Consider the following 24,237-nt stretch of genomic DNA (forward strand, 5'->3'; position numbering starts at 1 on the left):
AAAGGCAAAAGTGTGTAACAGTTTTATGATTTCCAGTTTCAGGGAAGCTTCTAAGAGATAAGTGTCAGCTTCTAAGAAATAAGTATTCCTGACACTGAGGTGCTAACTTTTAGATTTCTGTTGGCCTGGAAACTAAGGGCAGAAGTAAAAAGAATGATGTAATCTGAGATGACCCAACAGAAATGTTTGTTAGTAATTTAAGAACTATCTCAGAGAGAAAGTCGGTGCATTTTGTATTTGGCTCTGGATCTGAACACATCCATCTTCAGCACTTCTTATCTGCATTTGCTTTGCTCTGTAAGTAAGATTTAGGTACAGTGATTTCTCTTAGAGATAGATAGGAAAATAGTAAGATTAGTCTAGATGTTTTCTGTATTTATGGGAGTCTGTCCTGCAATGTTGTTTTTAAATATTTCCTGCAATTCTGAACTCTGCTGCCACTTGTTGAGTTAATGAGTATCGTCTTGTGCTTTTATTATTTATTATTAAATATATTTAAACCTTTTAATTGTGGCTGGTTTTGTTTAGAGATATTTAAGCTCTTAGATTACTTGCATGTATTTGGTAACACTGTACAGGCCACTCTTAAAGAGCCTTAGTCTTGGACACACTTACCATTTGGATAATAGCAACATTACACAGTAGAATTGGTCATCCTTTGTAAGGGCCTTTTAGTACCTGAAATGTAAGGGTGGTTGGTGGCAGTGATTTCTACTTTATAGTCTGGGCAGAAGGGGGCATAGCTAGTGAACCTGGGCCAGCCTTCCCCAGGAGTGTCTGTGTGTTTGTATATAAATCAAATCTTAAAGGGTGTGTGTGCCAGCTACTTGGGCAGGGACATGAAGCACTCATTGGACAGAGAGGGTGCTGGAGGTTTTGGCTTGACTACTCGGCTAAGATCTTGACCCTATAGCTGTGCCAGTGGGGAGTCTTATTGGGGATCTGGAAAGAGAGGGAGAAACCAGCCCCAGACTGATTGTGATCTCTCTATGCTCTTAAGGGAACTTGTACTTTACTGTGTGTGTACTTGTCATCCTCCCAATGTGCACGTCTCTCACTGGTGCTAATGGTGAGAACTGAGGCACCTTGATTACTGGGCCAGTGCAGGGGTGTCACACTCTCAATGCTACATCAACCTCTGGAAGGTAGTGCAGTGCAGTTTGTCAGCCTGCAAATATACTAACAGTGTCGACTATCCTATGAGTATTGATAAAAAATTAACAATGTCAAAAGGACAGTTACAAGGATAAATACATAGTGGTTAAGAAGAGAAGTGGAGTCAACACATAAAAAAAAAAACATGGCCCAAACGGTCATAAACAATGAACGTTATTAAATCAGAAAACACTTTAATCTGGAATGAAATCTAAAAGGTAAGTGCTTTCGCATACAGCTTCATCATACCTTAAAAACAAACAATATAAATATGCACCAGTTCCTAAACTGTGTCAGTTCCTGCAATTAGTCAGAATTTTCAGGAATTGATCCAGTTTATGAACTGATGCATATTTAATTAATTACATGTAGCTTTGTCAAATGCTTATTGGTTGGATGTAATTGTTATACTATTTAAATACTGTGATAGTGATTGTTTTTTATAGTTACATTAATAATGTTTCATAAGGAGTGGAGTTGCTTCTTGTTCTGATATTTAGAAAGGACAGTGAATTCTCTGTAAATATTTTTTCCAAGTATAACATGATTTCAAGCCAGGCCAGCCTGAAGACTGCTTGGCCTTGGTATCTGAGGCTTAAAACATTTTAGACATTGTACCATTTGAACAGATAAAATGCTGTAGTAAAGCAAACTTGTATAACTTCATCCATTCTCTACTACTCTATCTTAAATGTAAGCCCAAGGCTAGATGAGGTGGCCTGCACAAGCTGAATGCAGCCAGCTTTTACTCCTTAGTGGTAATAAGCTGCATAAAAGAGGGACCAAAATTTATTCACCGTGACCTTTTACCTTAGCATCTACCCCAAGCTTTTTCTTCAGGTATGTGAGAAATTAAGCATGGAGAATAATGCAACCACTTCTCATACACAGATAAGCGTAGAAATTATTATCATGTAAAACTGAAACTTAGGTTTTAGAGATAAGCCATCTGTGAGTCATACTTTTCTATGCATTCCCCAAGGAGCAATGCCCATTGTAGGCTTACATACATGTCACAACAAGTCATAGTGAATAGGAGCTGGCAGCTGACCAAATGTAATCAGAAAGGGTTGCTATTCAACACTCATGGCATGCAACTACGTGCAGTGCTGTATTAAATCAGATTTTAGCAGCTTGCTACCATAGTTCTCAACTGTCCAGATTTTTGCAGAATGTCCAGATTCTTGTCTCATATTTTTTACCTGTTCCTCAGAAAATTTGTGTTTTTCTGACAAATCACTGAAGACTGAAGCCACTAAATAATGACATTTATTTGAGTTTTTGACTTTGTATCCTTCACAAAATGCATACTAACAAAAATCCTGTTATTCTAGCAACCTTCTAAGTTTATAAGAACAATATTTAAAATCTGTCCCTATTTTTGGGCCTTTGTCCCCCCATTATTTTAGGCTTTGTCTGGATTTCTTGCTCACAGAGGTTGAGAGGTATGCTTGCTAGTTCTTTTATAGAGTCCATGCATTACCTGTAAAGACTCTATTTTTTGTAAAATAATGTATAAACTGATTAGTGCCCTGATGATGACTATCTTTTTGAAATTATTGAAGCTCATTATGTTCTATGTGTCACAACATAGCATCATACCTAAGTCTGTTCACCTTCCTCTTACATTTTCTTGTCTTAAGTACCAACCTGCTGTCAGGGACATCTGCCAGTATATGGAGAATTTGTATAAGTATTGTGTGAGTCTGTACCTGGTGTTTGCTTCATGAAACAAAACTACGTCTCTTTGTTAGTGAACAATTGAAGTCATACATACTGTATATATACCATCTTCTATGATGTTCTTGGTTCTAACATTTTTCACCACGTGGTACTTTTCCTTCTGAGAGAACACTTAGTATTTTTGAAGTACTTGTTACCAAACAATGCCTGGCAGGATATGACTCTTTTATTGTAGTGAAGCTGATTAGTGATGTCATTGGAAATCAGCATCCTTATTCAGGTTACTCAGCAGTAAACTACTAGGCTGCAAAGCTTGAGCCAATGATGTCTTGAACTGCGGCATTCCAGTTGTCACAGCGGATAAGTCTTAAATCTTCTATTTTTTACCCTATGCCTCTTCAACTATAGAGTCCCAATTTATCTTACAGATGCACACATTTCACTCTTAAGAATGAACTAAGGATTCACACACATCTTCTTGTAGTGCTTATAGGATTTTTTTTAGTAAAACTCCTCTCTTCCTTTGTTGGTCAATATACATGGTGCATTGCCTGCTTTGTTGAGCCCAGCCTGGGAATTCACTTCCATACATACTTGTGATTCTCAACTAGACTGCAAAAGTACTCCTCAGTAGGACTCACTTCATGCACTAGGGCCACAAATAGTAGTCTGCATGTGGCAGAATTCCACTAACTCCCTCCTTTCAGGATGTGGAAGGATTCCACCAACTCTCTCCTTTCAGGATGTGAAAGATGGCAGTGGTATCGGGCATTCTTTATCACACATAAGCCTCTCCCGCACATAGGTCCCACTAGCTGAACCCTGGTTAGGTAGAGCACAGTTGATATAAACGTTTCTGTGCTGTGGTGTCCTAGATCCAGCTTAAATCTTAGCTTTACTAAATGGGTTGTATATCCTCTCTTTAGTCCATTAATGTATTTATCCTTGGAATTTTCTTTTGCAGAGGTCAGAGTGGTGTTCATTATTTCATAGAAGGCCCAATAATGGCCTAGAGTGAGTGAATAGTCGAGGACACTGGCAAAAGACAGATTTCATCAGGAAACTTCTAAAAGATATAGCTTTGAAATAAGTTTTTAAAAAAAAACCTTAATAGTCTGATTGGATGGTGTAAGTGTACATATTTACAAACACATATATGAATTTACAGCAAGACCATGGAAAGAGAAGGAGCTGAAAACAGAAAAAAGCAATTCAATACACCATACACAAGGTATGCCACAATATTAGATGAATGTAATGATAGACACTGACAAAAAACATGTTGCAGCCTAGTTTCTGTCTGAAACAGTTGATCACAACACAGGCCATGTGATATCAAAGTACTAACAGCAGAACACTAAATGGAAAGGTACAGTTTCTTTCCTGAACTGAATAGAGTAATTGCAGTGAAAGTGGAAGTTTACATCTGTTTGGGAGTCCTAGATAGCCAGGCATTCATTCTCAAACCATTTTACAAAGTCTTAACCTTGCATAAAATGCTGCCTGTGGGCTGAGGGCACTGTCTAACCGAAACTAAAATACAGACAATGCTTTCTTGACAGTTATACAGTGCTACAAATTAATATACTGAATTAGCTAAATGGAATTCTTTAAGGTGTGAGAAACTACACAAAACAGAATTGAATTTGCCTCTACGGCTAGATCAGAGGGAAGTTCAGAAAAACATAATTAAAAAAATCTATGACTACTGGTGTGATGTCATAGCCCCCTTTCTTTGCTAATGTTTAACAAAAAGTTATAAACTCGTTATTTTAAGTACTAATTAATAAACAGTTGCATGGTAAGTTTCATAAACTGTACTGAGCATGTGTGCACACATTCATCAGCATATGCCTGGATAGTGTACACATTTACATCATCTCCCCAGAATCATTTCAATGCTATCAACACAAACTGTAAAATAAATTTCCATGCATAAAATAATTATCTAACTAAAAAGGCTAAGTATGTCTTTTTAAAATAAGTCCAGTTTATAATGTTACTAATGTCCAGCTGTAGTAGATTAATGGGGGGGGGGATTTACCCACTCAATGAAATCTACCCACTCTGGCTTTACCCTCTTTAGTAAGCCATACTTGCCATGGATACATCTATCTTCACCCTCAATCAGTCAGTGATTATTAGTATATTAAATGGGACCTCAGAATGATACTTACAACATCTATTTGCTGTAATAGTGATCCTTGAAATGGAGTGAGGGACTGGAGGTATAACAAGAGGAAATCTAGTCATCCAGCTTGAAAAGTAAGTCTGTAAGTGAGATTTCAGTAAGTTTATACTTGATCTCTCACATATATGTCACCTGATATGATTACCATTCTACCCCACCTCTTCCCAGCCCCTTTCCTTATTTGTCATTGTCCTGCTTCTCTTTTCATTGTGTACTGCTTTCCTGGGTTTTGTTTCCCAAATACAATATTTGCATTGCATGAATCAGACTTTCTCGGTGTGTCATGCTAACTGACCAAACTGCACTGTGTGAATAGTGAGGGCAGAGAAAAGGACAGTCTTAAAATGACATTTTAGAAAATAAAATTGTCATTTTGAAATAAAACAATAAAAAATAAAAATCACAGCCACAACCAGCCATAAGAAAACATTATACCACCAAAAGGGATAGAAGTGTAAAGTGCTAAATTAAATAAGATTACACTAGATAAAAAAATACTTAGCCTATAAAATGAACATATCCTAGTATAACCCTCAATACATTACTAAAACAACACCATAAAAACTTAAGTATTCCCTCAGTCATGGAGTATAAAGCCACCCACGAGACAGATCATTCATCAAGCATATAGAAACTGTTCGAAATCCTATTCAGTGCATAACTTACACAAAGACATGATTACTGTATCACACACTGAGAAGAAAGTGAGGAAGGATAATTAAAAAATGAAAAGTTTTTAAGGAAAATATTTGCAGACCTAGTTCATGTCATACACGAGTACTATAAGATTAATGAACTTGATTTTATAACTTCTGGTTTTGTCTGTTGTGAAGGCTGCCAGCCTAGCTAGATAGAATTTTGTAGATAATTCTTTGTCATTGTAAATAACTGTGTTATATGTTCTGAGCTTCAAAAATGTAACCACAGTGCACCCTGCTGAAAGAAAGCTGATAAGTGAAGTATTTTGTGACTGTTTGATCTCAAACTCGGAGACAGGATGTCTGGACTAAGAAATTCATTCTGTTGTCTTAGGACAAGTGTTAATTACTAGGTTTTATATGTACAGTGTCCTTTATTGCTTTGGTTTCCTAGCAGGTGCAAGATTACAAACAAAAGTTAAATTTTGAGTTCTGTGAGCCTGAGAAACTTCAGCAGAGGTGTCAGATATGATGTAATGTGAAATGACTCAGCAGTAATGTGTATATCAATTTAAGACTTTCTCAGAGAAAAAGACTGAGCATTTTGGATTTTGTCTGACGCTAACTTCAGCTCATCAGCACTTGCTTTGCTCTGTAAGTAGGCTCTTAGACTTTAGTATTTCCCTTAGAGTTAGAGATATAGAATTTAGCCAGATTAGTCTACATGTTTTCTATATTTATGTCAGACTATCCTACAATATTCTATCCTACAATAAATTTGTAATTGCTTCCTAATTTGATTGATTGACATGCCTATATATTGAAGAATCTTTTTTTCTGCATTTATTAAAGTGACCTGAAGAAGCTATGTCTAGCGAAAGCGCTTGTCCGTTGCAATAAATTGTTCTTGTGAATTATAGAATCTACGCTTTATTTGGATTTATTTATCTTGGAGATATCCAGAGCGACACATCAGTGGACTGCCTAGCTTCACTTCTTCCATAACTACCTCATTCATTATTTATCCTCTAAACCTTTTTGGAAGGAGTGTTTGCCTGTCAGGGGGACTGCCTTTTACCTTTGATTTATTTTTCTTTTACTCTACAGTCCAACTGCAGGAGCGGACAGTCATTATATGCACTTATTTAATCAATCTTGTTTGAATCTGCATCTATTCAAAGCGGATCGTAAATCTGATACTTTATTATTTTTTACATTTGAATAATGGCCAACATAGAACTTGATTACGTCCCTCGAGGTGAACACCAGAGGAACGCAGACCTTCAGAAGAGATTCAAACAATGTTTGGAATGTACTGCTATTTCGGCATGGCAGTTAGAAAGCTTGGCGCCGAAAGATGACATCATTGCCGAAAGCGCCGACATGGAGAGACTCCACAAACTCCTTGATGAAACCAAGAAGAGCTTCTTTAAACTAAAGAGGCTCCAGGCGCAACGTATGCACTTACAGTTCTGCATCGATAACAGCATCGTGCCTCGAGGGTTGCGCATATTTAATATGCCAAGCCAGGGTCGCGATTACCCTGAGCTTCTAACCGCATGGCAGAAGATAAATTTAGAGACCAGTCGGAGATATTTGGAACTACTGATAAACTTTTTTGGGCCAGAAGAAACTGCGCTAGCAGAGGAAATAAATATGAAGCAGTCTACGATATTCAAGGACTATGCACAAGGTATTGTCCAACCCTTATTTGAAAACCTTTTAGACAGTGTTTTGGCCTTTGAACGGAAACTGTCACAACAGAAAAGGCATAAAATAATTAGAGACTTAAACGACTTTAAACTGGGCCAAGTCTTTGCTTGGCCCAGATATGGACATGGATCTAATAATAATACTAACGTTAATAATACTGATTCTAATGGTTATGTACATAGTAATATACCAGGTGATAATAATATTAGACAGAATGTATATAGGAATCATAGGATTGTTAACTATGACAGTTTGAACTCTGTGAGAACTGCACCTGCTGATTTGAGAGCAACAAACGATAAGACTTGTATGAATAACAATGTGCCAAATGTGAGTACTACTAACAATACTACTGCCACAGACAATGGCGCTAGCATTGTTAATTACACCTCTACAGTTATTAATAATAGGCAGGATGGTTCATCTGTGTTACAAGGTGGTGATGAAAGGGAGAAAATAGCTGCACTACACAAAGCCTCTATTAATAACGTTGATTCTAATGTTGTTATAAGTGATACATTCAATACTGATGAAAGTAATGATTCCAATGATGTAATTCATATAATGCATCCCAGTATGCATGCTGAAACGAACTTGTATCCCAAAATACAGATTGTTAGAAACAAACCAGCCACCAAAGATCATGGAATAGATACTGTAGTTAGACCTAAGGTACAGAGTACATTAGTGAATTCATTGCCTGAGACAGGGTTAAATGTTTCTTTTCCTTTACCCATCCGACTAGAGAAGGGCCCCAGACGTACACGCTCAATGAGTCGTGGACGACAGAAAAGGAAACTGTCAGAGGATTTACCACAGGACCAAACCCTGAAGAGGATGTGGAACAAAGACAGACGCTAGTGTATAACCTATCTGATAAGGCATTAAATTGTGATGACCTAAAACTATTGAGTAAAGGGCTGAACTTTATTCCAAAATGTAGAAGTGTGATTACTGAGACTATGGTGGATTTAAAGTTATTTTGTAGAAATGTTATGCTTAAACTACTCTACAAAGGTTCTGTCACTAGAGATCAAACGAATAGGGAATTCATTTTTAAAAATCTTAGTGAATATGTCCCCATAAATCATCCTTTAGTTGAGACTTTCCAACGTCTAACAGAAGAAGAACTATATAAATATTACTATAATGACACTAGGAATAAGAAATGGTGTAAGAAAGACAATCTCACACACAGTGAAAGGCTTAGTCTGAAGAAGCTACAGGATGATGATACAATAGTTGTCAGACCCGCCGACAAAGGTGGTCGATTGGTGGTTATGAATACTCCGCACTATCATAGTTCTATGAAGGATATGTTGAACGACAACTTTTATCAAGAGATTACCCTAGATGTGTCTTTGGATATTATGAGATTAATAAAAAATACACTACTAGATATCTATATGAGTGGTCTGATAGAGAAAGATTTATATGAATATTTGATAATTAAAGAACCCCTGATTCCAGTTATACACGGACTACCAAAGATTCATAAGGATGCCCGGAATCCACCTATGAGGCCCATAGTATCTGGTCATGATTGGGTCACTGAACACCTATCAGTATACATAGAAAAAAACCTGAGACCCATCTTAAATGACAATAGATTTGTCCTGAGAGACTCCAAACAATTTCTGTTAGATTTTTATGAATGTATTAAGAATGATGATGGTCATAATGATTATATTTTTGTTACACTTGATATACAATCTTTGTTCACTGTGATTCCGAATACTCTTGGCCTTACTTATGTTACTGAATATTTACGAAAGCATAGTGACTATAGTGCTGTCAAGATAGATCTGGTTGTACATTTCTTAGAATTAGTACTAGAGAACAACATTTTCATATTTGATGACACTATTTATAGGCAGGTCGACGGCGTAGCTATGGGGACCCCCTGCGCTAATAGCTATGCAAACATGTTTTTGGCCCATTGGGAAGAAACTGTCCTATTTGATGTTGAAATATTCAGAGAACATGTAGCCTTTTTTCGACGTTTTGTGGATGACGTTTTTATTTTTTGGAAGGGGACACCGGAATGTTTAGAACTCTTACTGAGTGAAATGAATAGTCTAACTAACTACCTGAGATTCACCATGAACTATTCGACGGACAGGATTGAATTTTTAGATTTGTTTTTAGAGAGATTACCCACTGGCCTGATTAACACAGGTGTTTTTAGGAAGGCATGCTACAGTAACTCACTATTATTAAGATTGAGTATGCATCCCTCATTTGTATTTAGAAATATTATTAAAGGTCAGGCCATCAGAGCTTCACGTTTGAATCCAACTGAAGAAGGCTTTTGTATGGAATTAGAGGACCTTAAGGGATGATTAATTGACAGGGGATATGACACAAAAGAAGTGAATGATAATATGCAAAATATACCAGACCTAAGGCATACCACAGCTATGCCATATTTTGGACCCACTGCCCAAGGTTGTCCAATGAAAGAGAGTTCATCTACTACTATCCCTGTAGTGAAATTTACAACAACCTTTACCTCTGATCATTCTGAAATCAGGAATATTATTAGCAAATTCTGGGCAGTCCTGCAGATCGATGATGATCTAAAGGAAATAGTTGGTGAACTGCCAAAATTTCAATACAAGAATAAGAAGAACCTTAAGAGAATGCTTTGTTATTCGAAACATAAGAGAGTTGAGATGACTACAGCCTATACTGCCCCATGTGGGCAATGTAATTTTTGTCACTACATTGATTGTGAATCTGAATTTATACATCCTGATACACAACGTATCTTCACCACTACAGCTACTGCAGACTGTATGACAAGTAATGTGATTTATCTTGCAGTCTGTCAAATCTGTAGGAGTTTCTATGTAGGAAAGATGAATCGGAAATTTAGGGATAGAATAAGAGAGCATGTGTATCATATCAGGAAAAGGTCACTACACAATGCTTTAGCCAAGCATGTTAATGCTTATGATGATACACACACTTTTTTGTTTAGGGCCCTTGAAGTTCTAAAACCTAGTATGAGAGGTGGTGATATTAGAAGTGACACTGAGAGTAAAGAGAGTGATTGGATTGTTCGATTGAGGGCTGATAGTGGGTCAGGCTTGAATGAAAGAGCACCGATAAAACCTAGACTCAGGAAACGGAGAAACATTAAGTGATCTGAGTATCAATATGATTATTATTATCATATACAAATACCCCTTGGTAATAGATATTTATATTTAAATTTATATGTATATATACCTCTCAGTGAGTTATGATATCTATTTGAGATATATATACACAATATCTTCAGACATGTACAGATATATAATTTTGATGTTTTTGTGATAATGTGTTCTTTACATATCTTTTATTCTAACTGATGTGTTTTGCCTTTCGATCAAGGTTTTTTATATACATATATATTTTTTAAAAATATATCTACATGTCTCTGTCAGGTAATAGATAGTACTATGGAACCGTTCCTGCAATGACTTTTAATGACTTTTTAGTGCCTTGATAATTTATTGTATTAATTTACCATCTATGTTTTTTATATTATAAACCATTTTAATATCTATATTTAATTGTTAGGAATATATATATATATTTATATATTTATGTGTTAGGAATATGTATTAATATATATGATAATGTATTGTCTGCTTTTATTTCTATATATGCTATCCCTGCTTATTCATATATCCTGTTTTTGACCAAGACATGTTTTAAGTACTGTCAGAGATTTCTACCTGGAATGCCATGTACCATATTATGATAGCAGCATTTGAGGATTTTTTAAGCATTTTGTTTGAACACTAGTATTTTTTGATGATGTATAAACCATTATATTTATAATTATATTTATAATTATATTTATACTAGTCAAGTAGAATATTATCAACTATTTTTATATAACCCCCTCTATATATACAGCTTCATAGGTTTAGTTCAGCTATATATATATATGTTTTTAGATTCACATGACGTATACACACACACTATGTATATTTTATTTCCCTTTTAAATTTGTAATTGCTTCCTAATTTGATTGATTGACATGCCTATATATTGAAGAATCTTTTTTTCTGCATTTATTAAAGTGACCTGAAGAAGCTATGTCTAGCGAAAGCGCTTGTCCGTTGCAATAAATTGTTCTTGTGAATTATAGAATCTACGCTTTATTTGGATTTATTTATCTTGGAGATATCCAGAGCGACACATCAGTGGACTGCCTAGCTTCACTTCTTCCATAACTACCTCATTCATTATTTATCCTACAATATTGTTTTAAAGTTCCTGCGATTTCTGAACTCTTGATTAGCACTGTGTTGAATTGATGAGATTTGTCTTGTGTTTTTTTATTTATTATTAAATATTTTTAAACCTTTCAACCATGGCTGTTTTGTCTAGACATAATTTAAGCTGTAGAGCAGTTGCATATATTTGGTGATACTGTCCAAGCCACTGCAATAGTCTTGCTGTTCGTCACACTTACTAATTGGATAACAAACATATTGCACAGCAAAATTGGACACCCTTTGGTAAGGGCCATATTAGTAGCTGATAAATTGTGGTTGGTGGCAGTGATTTCTATGTTATAGACTGGAGAGAAGGGGACATAGCTGGAGAACCTGGGCCAGCCTTCCCTAGGAGTGTCTGAGTGTTTGTGTATAACTCATATCTCAAAGTGTCTGTGTGTGTCAGCTACTTGGGTAGGGACACGAAGCACTGGTGGGACAGAGAGGGTGCTGGAGGTTTTGGATTGACCACTAGACTGAGATCTGTACCCTATAGATGTGCCAGTGGGGACTCTTACTGGGGATCTGGAAAGAAAGGGAGAAACCAGCCCCAGACTGATTGTGATCTCTGTGTGCTCGTAAGGGAAATTCTACTTTACTGTGTTTATACTTGTTATCCTTCCCAATGTGGATGCCCCTCACTGGTGTTAGTGGTGAGGATTGAGGCTCCTTGATTACTGGATCAGTGCATGGGTGTCACATGTGTCATCATAAGTAAACAGTTATTTCATGGTTAACATTGCAGAGCCGCACATATTCCATACATGTATATGTGTGTGTGTGTGTGTATACACACACACATATATATATATATATATATATATATATATATATATGTATATAGTGTAGATATATAGATATATGCACACATACACACGCAGTGTTAGCTAGAATCATCATAAGTATTTACATTCATACTCATCTTCATATATATATGTGTGTGTGTGTGTGTGTGTGTGTGTGTGTGTGTGTGTGTGTGTGTGTGTGTGTGTGTGTGTGTGTGTATATATATATATATGTTGACTTTCACAATTTCAAGTGAAGGTTTGGTGAACACGGATTGTCGAATTATGGTTGGTTGAACCCATGTTGCCGAACCTTCAGTTGTGCAAATCCCAGTACAGCAAATGCACAGTGCATTCACACATATGAGTTCAATTTTGTAACTAGAGATCGCTGTACAATGGGGATCAGGAAAGTTACTCTTTTCCCCACTGTAGTGTGATCATGGAATTGGAATATATAATTTGCAGGGGTGTGGGGGATGCAGCCCCCCATGGAGGGAGCAGGGGGGGCTTGCCCCCCTCAAAATCATCATGGCACAGGATGTGTGGTGTCGGACTGCTATGTAGGCATGTTGTGAAAGGCCAGATCTGCAACAGGAAGTGTGTTTACAACATTCTGACCTTTTCAACATTCTGAGTTGAAGTTTGTAGTCGACATTCAAGGTAGGAATTTGTTTTGACTGTTGACTATATGTTAATGAACTATATATATATATATATATATATATATATATATATATATATATATATATCAATTAGTAATGAATAATCGCAGTTGAGTTTGGCTGAAATATATATTTTATATATATATATATATATATGTGTGTGTGTATATATAGATATATATATAGATATATATATATATATATATATATATATATATATATATATATTTGTTTGTGTCTTTTAGCTTTTCCCGGTTAGGGGTCTCCACAGCGGTACTCCGGTCAGCTAATGATTGGCAGTTGATTTTTATGTACCGGCTTGCCAGGCCTGACGCACAACCTTCAACGAAGGTATGCCTATTCACGCATGTCTCCACGCAGAAGATGCTCTAGCTGAGAATTGAACCAGACAGCGTCTTACTGTAAGGCGACAACACTACCGCAGCACCACCGCCGCAGGTATATATATATATATATATTATATATATATATATATATATTATGTAGATATATAGACATATATACACATATACACACACACACACACACACACACACACACACACACACACACACTGTTAGCTAGAGTCATCATTAATATTTACACTCAAACTCATCATCTTTTGGCATAACCCCTCCTTTTTTTTAATCTTAAAGATAACAAAATACACAGATGGTTTGCTAGAAAAATGTACTGCTTCTGCTGTTTTCTCCTTTTTTCAGTAGCATTTTATACATTTTTTTACATATTATAATATATTTATACAGTGTATATATATATATATATATATATATATATATATATATATATATATGGTTTACTATTAAAATGTCAAACGGCACTATGTCGACTGTACTATAGTCGAACACGGAAGTTCGAAAATAGTAATGTCGACGTCAAAAAAACAATCTAGGAATGGTTTTAACATGGGTCAAGGTAGGTGTTCAGTATTATTCAGAACTACAAAAATCTCCCCTACCTCGACCCATGTTAAAACACAGTCCTAGATTGTTTTTTTGTCGTCGACATTACTATTTTCGAACTTCCGTGTTCAACTATAGCACAGTCGATGTAGTGCCATTCGACATTTATATATTTTTTTTTTTTTTTGAGTAATTTATGATGAAATTATCTTTATGCTGAAACATGGTTGTGAAAATACATGGCTATTGTTCATAAAATGTTATAAAACTATCATAATAAGAAATCTTAGAATACTGATTGTACTTATATAATTAAAGGCCATAAATTCTGAATATGAATGGAAGAAAGCTCTTCAGAATTGAGAGGGCAGCCTCTCATAATGATCAACATGCATTTTTCAGTAGCTGGTACTCATGGTAATTAAATCTGCATTATCTCTTCACTCTCAGCTTCCTGAAATACAGTCCATTTTGCATATAGATACTCCCATTTGGAGGAAAATGAATTCTCTTACTTCTGCCACTGATGTTGCAAAGTATTATTTATATTGGGTGGAACTCGAGTGGCTTAGTGATAGGTGACTGACGTGCATGATGTTTTATCCTTAGCTGCAGTTCAGTTCAGATTAGGTGATGAAATTCCACTGTGCCTCTGCCCAAAGGTAAATGATTTATTTAATGAAGAACGCAGGTTTGCATGTTTCCTTACACATCAGCCTGTTTAATACTTATGGCAGCTTTGTATATTTTTCAACCTCAGATTAGCTGTTCTAGTTAACTCAAATGATAAAGCCATACACTATCTATTTCTTGTTAATATTTCCAGTCAGTACTCCATATGCAGTTAAATAACCCATTTAGACTGGGTGATGAAATTTAGATTCCATGATATACCAGAGTAAGCAATTAATTTAAATATAAAACATCATCTGACGGCATCCAGTATTTATTTATTTACTTATTTATTTATTTATCTATTTGCCATTTGTTAACCGGTTTAGTCTGGCTAGGCAGGTGCCCTTTTTCAGCAGAGACAAAAGGAGAAAAGCTCCAGATACAAAGACTGCAATTAGTTACAAATTAGAAATATAGATATAAGCTAAAACATACAAGGAGAATATTATTCATCTTATACATGCTTAAAAAAAGACACACTACTTATCTTAAAATACATGTATTATAATAGTTGTATGGTAACATATAGGAGAATAGGTAAGGAAGGACTAGTATGTAGGCAAGTCTTATAGCGTGGAGTCTAGTCAGAGAAAAGAGTGGAGGAGACAAGATAAGTGGATGAACGATACAGGTGAGAGTTGTCTGATACAGTAAACAGGGTTAAGAAAGAGGTGCATTGTTACTGAAATAGAAGTAAAAACATACAAACAGGAGTGTCTAAGATGTAGAAAATGGAGACAGTGGCTTGAAAGGAGAAAAACAAGGTTCATTGCTCTTGTTTGTGTCATACTGTATGTATAACATACAAACTGGATTTGGAGTGTATGCTGTCTGAGTATGGCTGATCACATATGGGAGAAAATATTACCAGAGGTTATAGCAATAAAAACATATTCATTTGAAAACAGGTTCTTATGATGCGGTTTTTACATATAACTGGTTCACAAAATATTGAAATGAAGTTTGAAAGATTTGTGTGATTCATATTATATGTATAAATATTTGTTTGTCTTTTCCTGGTTAGGGGTCGCCACAGCAGAACTCCGGTCCACTAATGATTGGCAGTAGATTTTTATGGTGCCGAGTTGCCAACTCGACACCCAACCTTCAACGAAGGCACGCATATTCACACATGTCTTTTGAATGCCACTCGATCACAGGGAGGACATGCAGACTCCACACAGAAGGCACTCCAGCCGAGAATCGAACAGGAGAAGCTCTTGCTGTGAGGAAACAATGCTACCATTGCACCACCTCGGCTTGCTATCATATGTATAAATATTAAGTCTATTTATGTGACCAGACCTAAATGGATTACACAAACCCTTGACTGAGATAATCTGACAAAAATGCACTAGTCAAGGCTTTCCTGAACATATGAGCAAGTCACTGAAAATGTCTTTGGTTTGTTATTCTCCTCCTTCCTTTGTCAATGTAAAACAAACACCTTATTAAAGAAATGGCATTTGTTTACTATTTTGAGCTGGACATTGTTTCTTGTCAAGAGATAATCCACCAAAGCAAAGAATTCCAGTCTTGCTTAACACAAAACATAAAATTATTTTGTTACTTTCTCCTCTTTTTCATTAAATGTATGCTTACATGCATATATGAGGTGTTGCCTGATGGAGGGTGGCAAGGCGTGAATGGTCATGAGGCTCAGTGGCCTTGGAATATCTATGAATCCATCCATGAATCTATATGTGTGCCTATATACACATATATATATATATATATATATATATATATATATATATATATATATATATATATATGTGTGCTTACCTTTTCATGTATATGTACGTTAATATATATTTTTACTCATTTACTGTTCAATTTCAGGACATCATCTACCTTTATAAAAATAGAAAATTAGCACACTAGCTGTGTGGTAAGATCTCTGCTTCACAGCCTGCTGCCAGATGGTATGAAGATTAATCCCAGCTTCTAGTCGTTGTTACACTGCCCACTAAGTAGTACAGTATGCATGTTCTCCTATGCCTATATAAGTTTTATCTGGGTATGTACAGTGGATATAAAAAGTGTACACACCCCTGTTAAAATGCCAGGTTGTTGTGATATAAAAAATGAGACCACAATAAATCATTTCAAAACTTTTCCCACCCATAATGTGACCTATAACCTGTACAATTCAATTGAAAAACAAACAAATCTCTTAGGGGGAAAAATATTTTAAAAAAGTACAATACGCTGGTTGCATAAGTGTGCACACCCTTAATATTTGTTGTGTGTACACACCTTTAAAGTAATACTTTGTTGAAGCAGATTTTGATTTAATTACAACATTCAGTCTTTTTGGGTACACACCTGCCATCAATTAAAGAGTCTGATTAACCTCAAATAAAGTTCAGCTGTCCTAGTAGGATTTTCCTGACATTTACTCACTTGCCTGCTACAGCAAAAGCCATGGTTTGCAGAGAGCTTACAAAGCATCAAATGGATCTCATTATGGAAAGGTATCAGCCAGGAGAAGGGTACAAAAAATTTCCACAGCATTGGATATACCATGGAACACAATGAAGACAGTCATCAAAACGTGGAGAAAATATGGGACAACAGTGATTTTGCAAAGAACTGGACATCCCTCCAAAATTGATGAAAAGACAAGACAAAAACTGGTCAGAGAGGCTGCTAAGAGGCTACAGCAACACTGAAGGAGTTGCAGGAATTTCTGGCAGGTACTGGTTGTGTACTACATGTGACAACAATTATATATTATATATATTGTGATGTTTATCTTTTCTCTCCATAATGTAAATTAGTATGTATATTGTCTATCTTTTACTATACCTCTTGAATCTGTCCAATGCTGTATAATTTGATGTTATATGTTTTTTTAATCAGTGTTGGAGCTTTTTTCCCCAGGCCTCCATTGAAAATGGGTTTCTGACCCAGTCGGACTTTCCCGGTTACCAAATGTCAATAAATATATAAATCCCTATTTTTTACTGTCTGACTCTGCTGTCTTTCTCACTTTTATCTACAAACTTATTTAAACAAAACTATGTAGAGATAATATGTATTTTATGCAGTTTACTGTTAAACCTTAAATCCAGTTTTCCTTGTAATGTTTTTAGTCTTGTAGTGCTTTCTATTACTTTGAATGGTTCGACAACTAGCGTTCTTTTTGTTTCTTGCTCATTAATATTAATTTTCATGTTTATAGCAAACTAGAGCATAGTATCACAAACTCTTGTCATCCAAAAAAAATAAGTCCAAATAAAACAATACTTATTTATGTCTAAAAAAACAATATTTAGAATATTTAAATATAAATATATAACATATATTTAAAAATAACAAAAATTTTAAAATCATGCTAGAAACAGGCAGGAGTCATGACAATGTTTCTACCAGAGGTTGAGGCATGAAGCGGTGCGGAACCTGCAAACAGTGTAGATTTATTTTTGAAGGCAGTAGTTTTTCTGTTGAAGGTTTCCCTAGATTGATTACAATCAAGGGTAGATTTGACTGCAATACTAAGGGTGTTGTATATATAGCCTTCTGTCTATCTTGTCCAGCATTCTATGGAGGAAAATCTGTTGGACCTTTGCAGACAAGAATCTATCAGCACATGTATGTAACTGGTAAACCCAACTCTTGCGATGCTCTTTACAAGCATTTTTTGGTGTGCAAGGATTTTAAGAAATTTGGCTTTACCATTTTAGAGAAGGTGGAATGCCAAGAAAGGGGTGGTGATTGGGAAACCTTTGTTACGAAGAGTGAGCTTCACTGGCAACTTTTATTAAATGCCACAGCCCCACCAGGTATTAATGACATAATATCTATCAAGCCTATTTTGAAAATTAAGTCAGACTGCCTGTCATAGGACTTCTATAATCAAACTTTTCTAAATGTTTTTAAATAGTTCAATTGATCATATAAGCTATTTTATGTGTTTACAGCTTACTAATTCTTAACACATCTGCTATTGTTTTTTTATACAATATCTACTTTTATATTTAATGTTATTGGTGTTTAGCATGCATATATATTTGATGCAGGAAGTTTGGGAAATACTTGATAGTTTAATGTCTGTGTACCTTTACATTTCTGTCAGTGTTTTTGGTGCCTTTTTTAAGTGTATAAAGGAAGGAAGTAGAAATCACATTGTTTCTGATAAAATTCCCTTTCAATTGGAATGAAAGTGCTCAAAACTTTGTGTAATTAAAGACTCTGTTGTGTTCTGGTGCGGCTTTTTTTTTTTTAAGTTTAACAAGTACACTGATCCTGGTTTGGGGTATTTTGGTTGAATATTTTGAACTTGAGTTTTTAGAGCTCATCTGCCAATATTTGAGAAAACCTGTAATGGCACAAAGGAATATTAATGTGTGAATGAAAGATGTCACAACTAACGATATATAGACTTATATCTAGCTTCATTTGTAAAGTATTAATAGCAACTTTCATGAGGAAGTTCTAAAAGTAATTGTAGAGAAGTAAAGCAATGCAAAATGAATAACAGGGTAAATAGGTAGATGAATAAAATGATAATGAAAGGATAAAAACCAACATTTAGATCTGCAGTGGAATCAACCCAGTATGAAACTTAAGCAAAGAGAAAATCAGAACAAGAGGTGCTTAAACAGATCATTGCATTACAGCAAGGTATGAAGCGAGACGTGAAAGATGATCATCTCACTCATTTCAGACAGTTAGAGGTTAGAACAAGAAAGCGATATACTTTAGGAATGCACAGTAAAGTGTTTGATAGCTAAAATATCTGAGCAGGTAAGGCATGGAGTTGGGGTGACATAATAGGCTGTCAAAACCCACAAACCACCAATCATATCATCTTTTCTATTCACCAGCTTTACTTCTGCACAAAGTATGGAGAGACAGTTTAGTTATTTGTGTAGATTTTAATAAGACTTTTTCTGTCACACAACTGTGTATAGTAGCGTTTAAAGGACTACATGATACAACTCAAGGTGACTCCTCATGTTAAAAATAATAATAACATTCTGTTACGTTTTTTAACTATATTTTATTTGGAATTTTTGGTGACTGGAAAATGACCACTGAGATACATGTCCATATTTCTGTTAGTGGTCCAGAAGCTCAAAAAACTAATTCACTTCTTAGGGCCACATACAGTGTCTCCCAAAATAGGATATTTTCTTGTTCCACGGGTGCCAAAAGTTGTAAAATGTGCATCAAGATGAAAGAGACAACGAAGCAAACCCTGACCTGAGCTGAAACTCTACATGGATTCATTTTCAACATTTATTTTATTAAAGGCCATCAACAAAGACAACAAACATTGCATAGAGTTTTGTCATTTATGAAGATATTATATGGCTGATCTCAATTCATTATATTGGCCTGTTTTGTTGCAGTGAAAAAAAATCTTGTGCTTCCTTTCATTCACTGCAAGAGGACAGGAGTGGCTTCTCCTTATCTGTAGCAACTATAATATGGGATGGTATGAAACTCCATTTTAGTAACACAAGAGTTTGTTCTTTTGGTGCTTTATAATCATGAAGGGATTATACTTACGTGAGTACAGGCCTCTAACAACATAGACGAGAAGTGTAAAACCAGGACTACCAATAAAATTTATTACTATAATATCACATATTCGAAGCACACAGGTGACACAGAACAAGCTATCCTTTCATACAGTCGATTTCTTAAATTCAGAGTATTAGTAATAGGAAGAATCAGCCAGGACATGGCCAAATAATAACAGTCCTACTCTACAAGAGGGTTTGGGGTCCTTCTTTAACAGGATGTGAATACTAGCAGCTTGGCGGTTAATATGCATCGAACTAAAAAGCCTGTTGTTTCTAAGTAATGCTGTTTTCTGCTGATTTCTTGATTATATTCCTTTGTATATTAAGGTACTAGACATATTTTCAGTTCCCCCCTAAAAATGCTATCAGTTATGCATTTAAAGTGTATTTAAAGTAAGATACACAGATAAACACACATGCCTAGATATAGATACAAATGTAAATATACATACAGTTTTTTGCATTTATAATGTAGTAGGCAGACAGTATACAAAACAAACATTAAATAGTGTGACATTGGTTAATGTATATTATTAATTTATTTGCTTTATAGAAAGTAGTTTTGTGCTGAAACAGAATACTACACCAAATCCAGTTGATGCAGTGGTACTAAATTTTGATGAAATGTATATATATATATATATATATATATATATATATATATATATATATATATACATATATACACTAGTTTGAATACCAAAAAATGATTTACACAATTTGCTGAAACATCTTTCAAAGGATAATATAACACAGTAGAAAATAAATAATAATAGCATACACTATGCCATAACAACATCAACTGTGATGACTTTGAAAAAAAAACAGTATTTTGTAAAAAATGTACAAAAATAAACAAAACAACAGACTATGTGTTTTGTGGATAAATGTACTGGTTCTGTATACTAAGTATAATATGGAATAAGGTTTTTGTCCACTGTACTGCTTGGAACTGTGTGACTTTCAGCAAGTCACTTAACCAAACAGTGCTGCAAGTCTGAGTCTGAAAAAGGTCCGTTTGGATCAGTGCTTTATCCTAGTTAACTAACAACAAACAAATAAATAAAACATCTTATCTATAATTCCATAATATAGCATAAAACAAGCTGAAACTGCATTTTTACATTTTCCTGACACCTGGTAACCAGTGATGTGCTGCAAATGAGAATGTATGATATATAAGTGAAATGTGTGTAGAAAAAAAAATATATATATATATATATATATATATACATATATATATATATATATATATATATATATATATATATATATATAGACATACACATATACCTATACATATATGTACAGTTGTATTTCCCTACATCACTGACTCACGAGAATGGTATACACTACATCAACTACATCAATTACAAATGGTAAAAACTCAGTACACTGACACTCTGGTACACATGTGTGAAGCATGAACCTTGGCAATTAAAAAAATCTTTTTTTTTGCAGGAGGATCAAACTCCTTGCACCCCCCATGTTGAGGATACACCCCCCCTTCTAATTATGTATATACTGATTCTGAGACTGCAAAACAATGGGGAAAAGGCAAAATTCACTCCTTGCTGTATAGTAATTCTACAAAAGAAACACTGGCATCCTACAATGAACCAGAAGTTTGACAGAACAACCCTCCTAACTCAACAGTGTATATAATCAATGTGCAGCCAAACACACTGCACTCATATATATATATATATATATATATATATATATATATATATATATTTATGTCTATCTGTCTGTCGATATATATATATATATATATATATATATATATATATATATAATTGCAAAACTCTATAGTACAATTGGTATTAGTATGTGTAATATTCCGAACACCTGTGAATTAGCCATTATTTAACCTTCTTTATAATGTAAGTCTAAATCTTAAGAATGGCACTGCTTCAGAAATAATGGTTAACCCTGGGTTGCCTTAAAAAAGTCTCTGGTTTCCTTTGATTTATATGAACATCATTATATTATCCTGCTTATAGCCCCCTCATAAGTTTTTCCAGGGTATTGAGAATATTTAAAATACAAAAAAAATCCATCATTTGAATGTGACGTTAAATCAAGGTCCAATCTGCCTGAGTAGTGGTAACTCAGGTGGATGTAAAAGATCCCATAGCAGTTTTTTAAAAAAAGGAGGTGAATTTCCTTGGTATCCTGTCCAAATTATTCCTGGTCAGTATAATTACTATTTAGGATTTCCCCTAAAAAAGACCAGTGAGTTAATAGGACCAACCTGATAAAAAAAAGATAAATAAATAAAAAAAAATACTATTGCTTGTAAAATGTTTATTGCTGAAATGTTTTCTAGTTAAGCTTCACGTCTTCTTTACCTTTAGGAATATATGTTTAGGAATATAAACACTGTATTTTTTTAAGAATACAAATCACTGCATTTCTTCAAGACTATTATAGTACATTATATCCTGGCCTTCCATGGGTTAAGGGTGCAAAGGGCCCTTAGAGTGGTGCACTTACCAGGTTAATAAGCAAATAAACAAATAACTGTTTCAACATGTTTATCAATGTTATTATCATTATAATAAATATAATTAAAATATCAAACTCTGTTATCCATTTAAAACGCTACTGTGTTCTTTAAAGGTTGTAAGCAACAAAAAAGTATTGGTGCAATGTTTATTTAGTTTTAATTATATCACACTGTATGCAGCTTGTGAAATTAAATATCAGTTCAGAAAATGTCTCCTTTTTATCATATACTGACTACATTACTATGGGATAGAAAATACATTTTTCACTTGCAGTGATGTCCTTCATTTTAGAATCCTTTTGTAATACACTCTGTATAAAGTGAAACAAATGATAAGAGAATCTCAGTCCGTGTCTTGAACTGAAGGATACCACAGCGTTATTGATTTATTTGTATTTGCTTATTGAAATAGTTAATGTAGCTATAGGTACACTCACACACACACACACACACACACACACACACACACACACACACACACACACACACACACATATACACACACACACACGGAAAGTATAGAGGACAAATCATTAAAATGCTGCTGTGTAATATAAAAGTGAGTACTGTGACTGTAACATATATTCCAATTTAAAAGTGCTCATTTACTTACGTGGATGTTCCCCATGTTGGTATTTTTGCTGCTGTTGTAGTGATGGTACTTGCACTGTGCCACGTCTGACTACAATGTTCCCTTTGTCTAACTTTATGAAAGCTTCCCCCACACATTTAATTCTTATCAGTAACATGATTAATATATAACTTGACATGCCCATGGTGACTAAAACAGCTATAGCTAAGTGGACCTGAATCATGCAAGCACACCTAGTTAAGTAATTTAAGACACCTATTTGTACTCACCTTCTGCACAGCAGAGATGTTTATTAGCAAACTAAAGATTTGTATTTCTGAAATATACTTTAAATGTACTATTTAAATGTAAATGTACTTTAAGTTAATTTTTTTTTAAATAAATTATGTTTTTTAGTAACTTTGAATGAGTGGTACATGCATTTAAGTTGGAATGGTCAATTTGAAGTCACTTGATGGATTTAATTTACACTGCAACCAGGAAACAGAAGTCAGGAAATCAATTGTTTGATCTGCAAACAAATCTAATCATGCCTGGAGTCCTGCATTTTGCTTCTTAACACCTGCCCAATCCCTCTACCCACAGTTTCAGCAACAGTAATGAATGGAAAGGATTCAATGATTCTTTTCTTAAAGGGGACTGTAACAGTATCTGGTTTACCAAAAAAAATAAGTAAATAAAAAATAAAAACAACATTATTCTCCTGCAATGAATATTTCTAGCTATGGGATCTGCCAAGGAGTGTTTGAATATGAAATCTGCAATAAAATGTTGATGTCACTAAAATTAAACAAAGTATTCCACTGCTCTATCATAGAACTGGAAGAAAAGCAAACTATTTTTGTTGTTCCACTAAGATGGTTCTACATCTATAATTTTTCTCATAGTAAGTAA

General features: G+C 34.8%; 1 protein-coding gene across 1 annotated transcript in view; it reads right to left on the reverse strand.

Moving 5' to 3' along the window:
• ANXA13 (annexin A13) overlaps positions 1-23,439 on the reverse strand; it is a 293,708-nt gene extending 270,269 nt beyond the window's left edge. Inside the window, exon 1 of the mRNA XM_044066589.1 lies at positions 23,365-23,439. Coding sequence (XP_043922524.1) covers positions 23,365-23,379 — 15 coding nt within the window. The 5' untranslated portion in view covers positions 23,380-23,439. The remainder of the gene's footprint in view (positions 1-23,364) is intronic.
• Positions 23,440-24,237: the final 798 nt, after the last annotated feature.

The sequence above is a fragment of the Protopterus annectens genome, chromosome 3.part1 (genome assembly GCF_019279795.1).
Source record: "Protopterus annectens isolate FY-2018-M chromosome 3.part1, PAN1.0, whole genome shotgun sequence".
In the NCBI taxonomy this organism is placed as follows: domain Eukaryota; kingdom Metazoa; phylum Chordata; order Ceratodontiformes; family Protopteridae; genus Protopterus; species Protopterus annectens.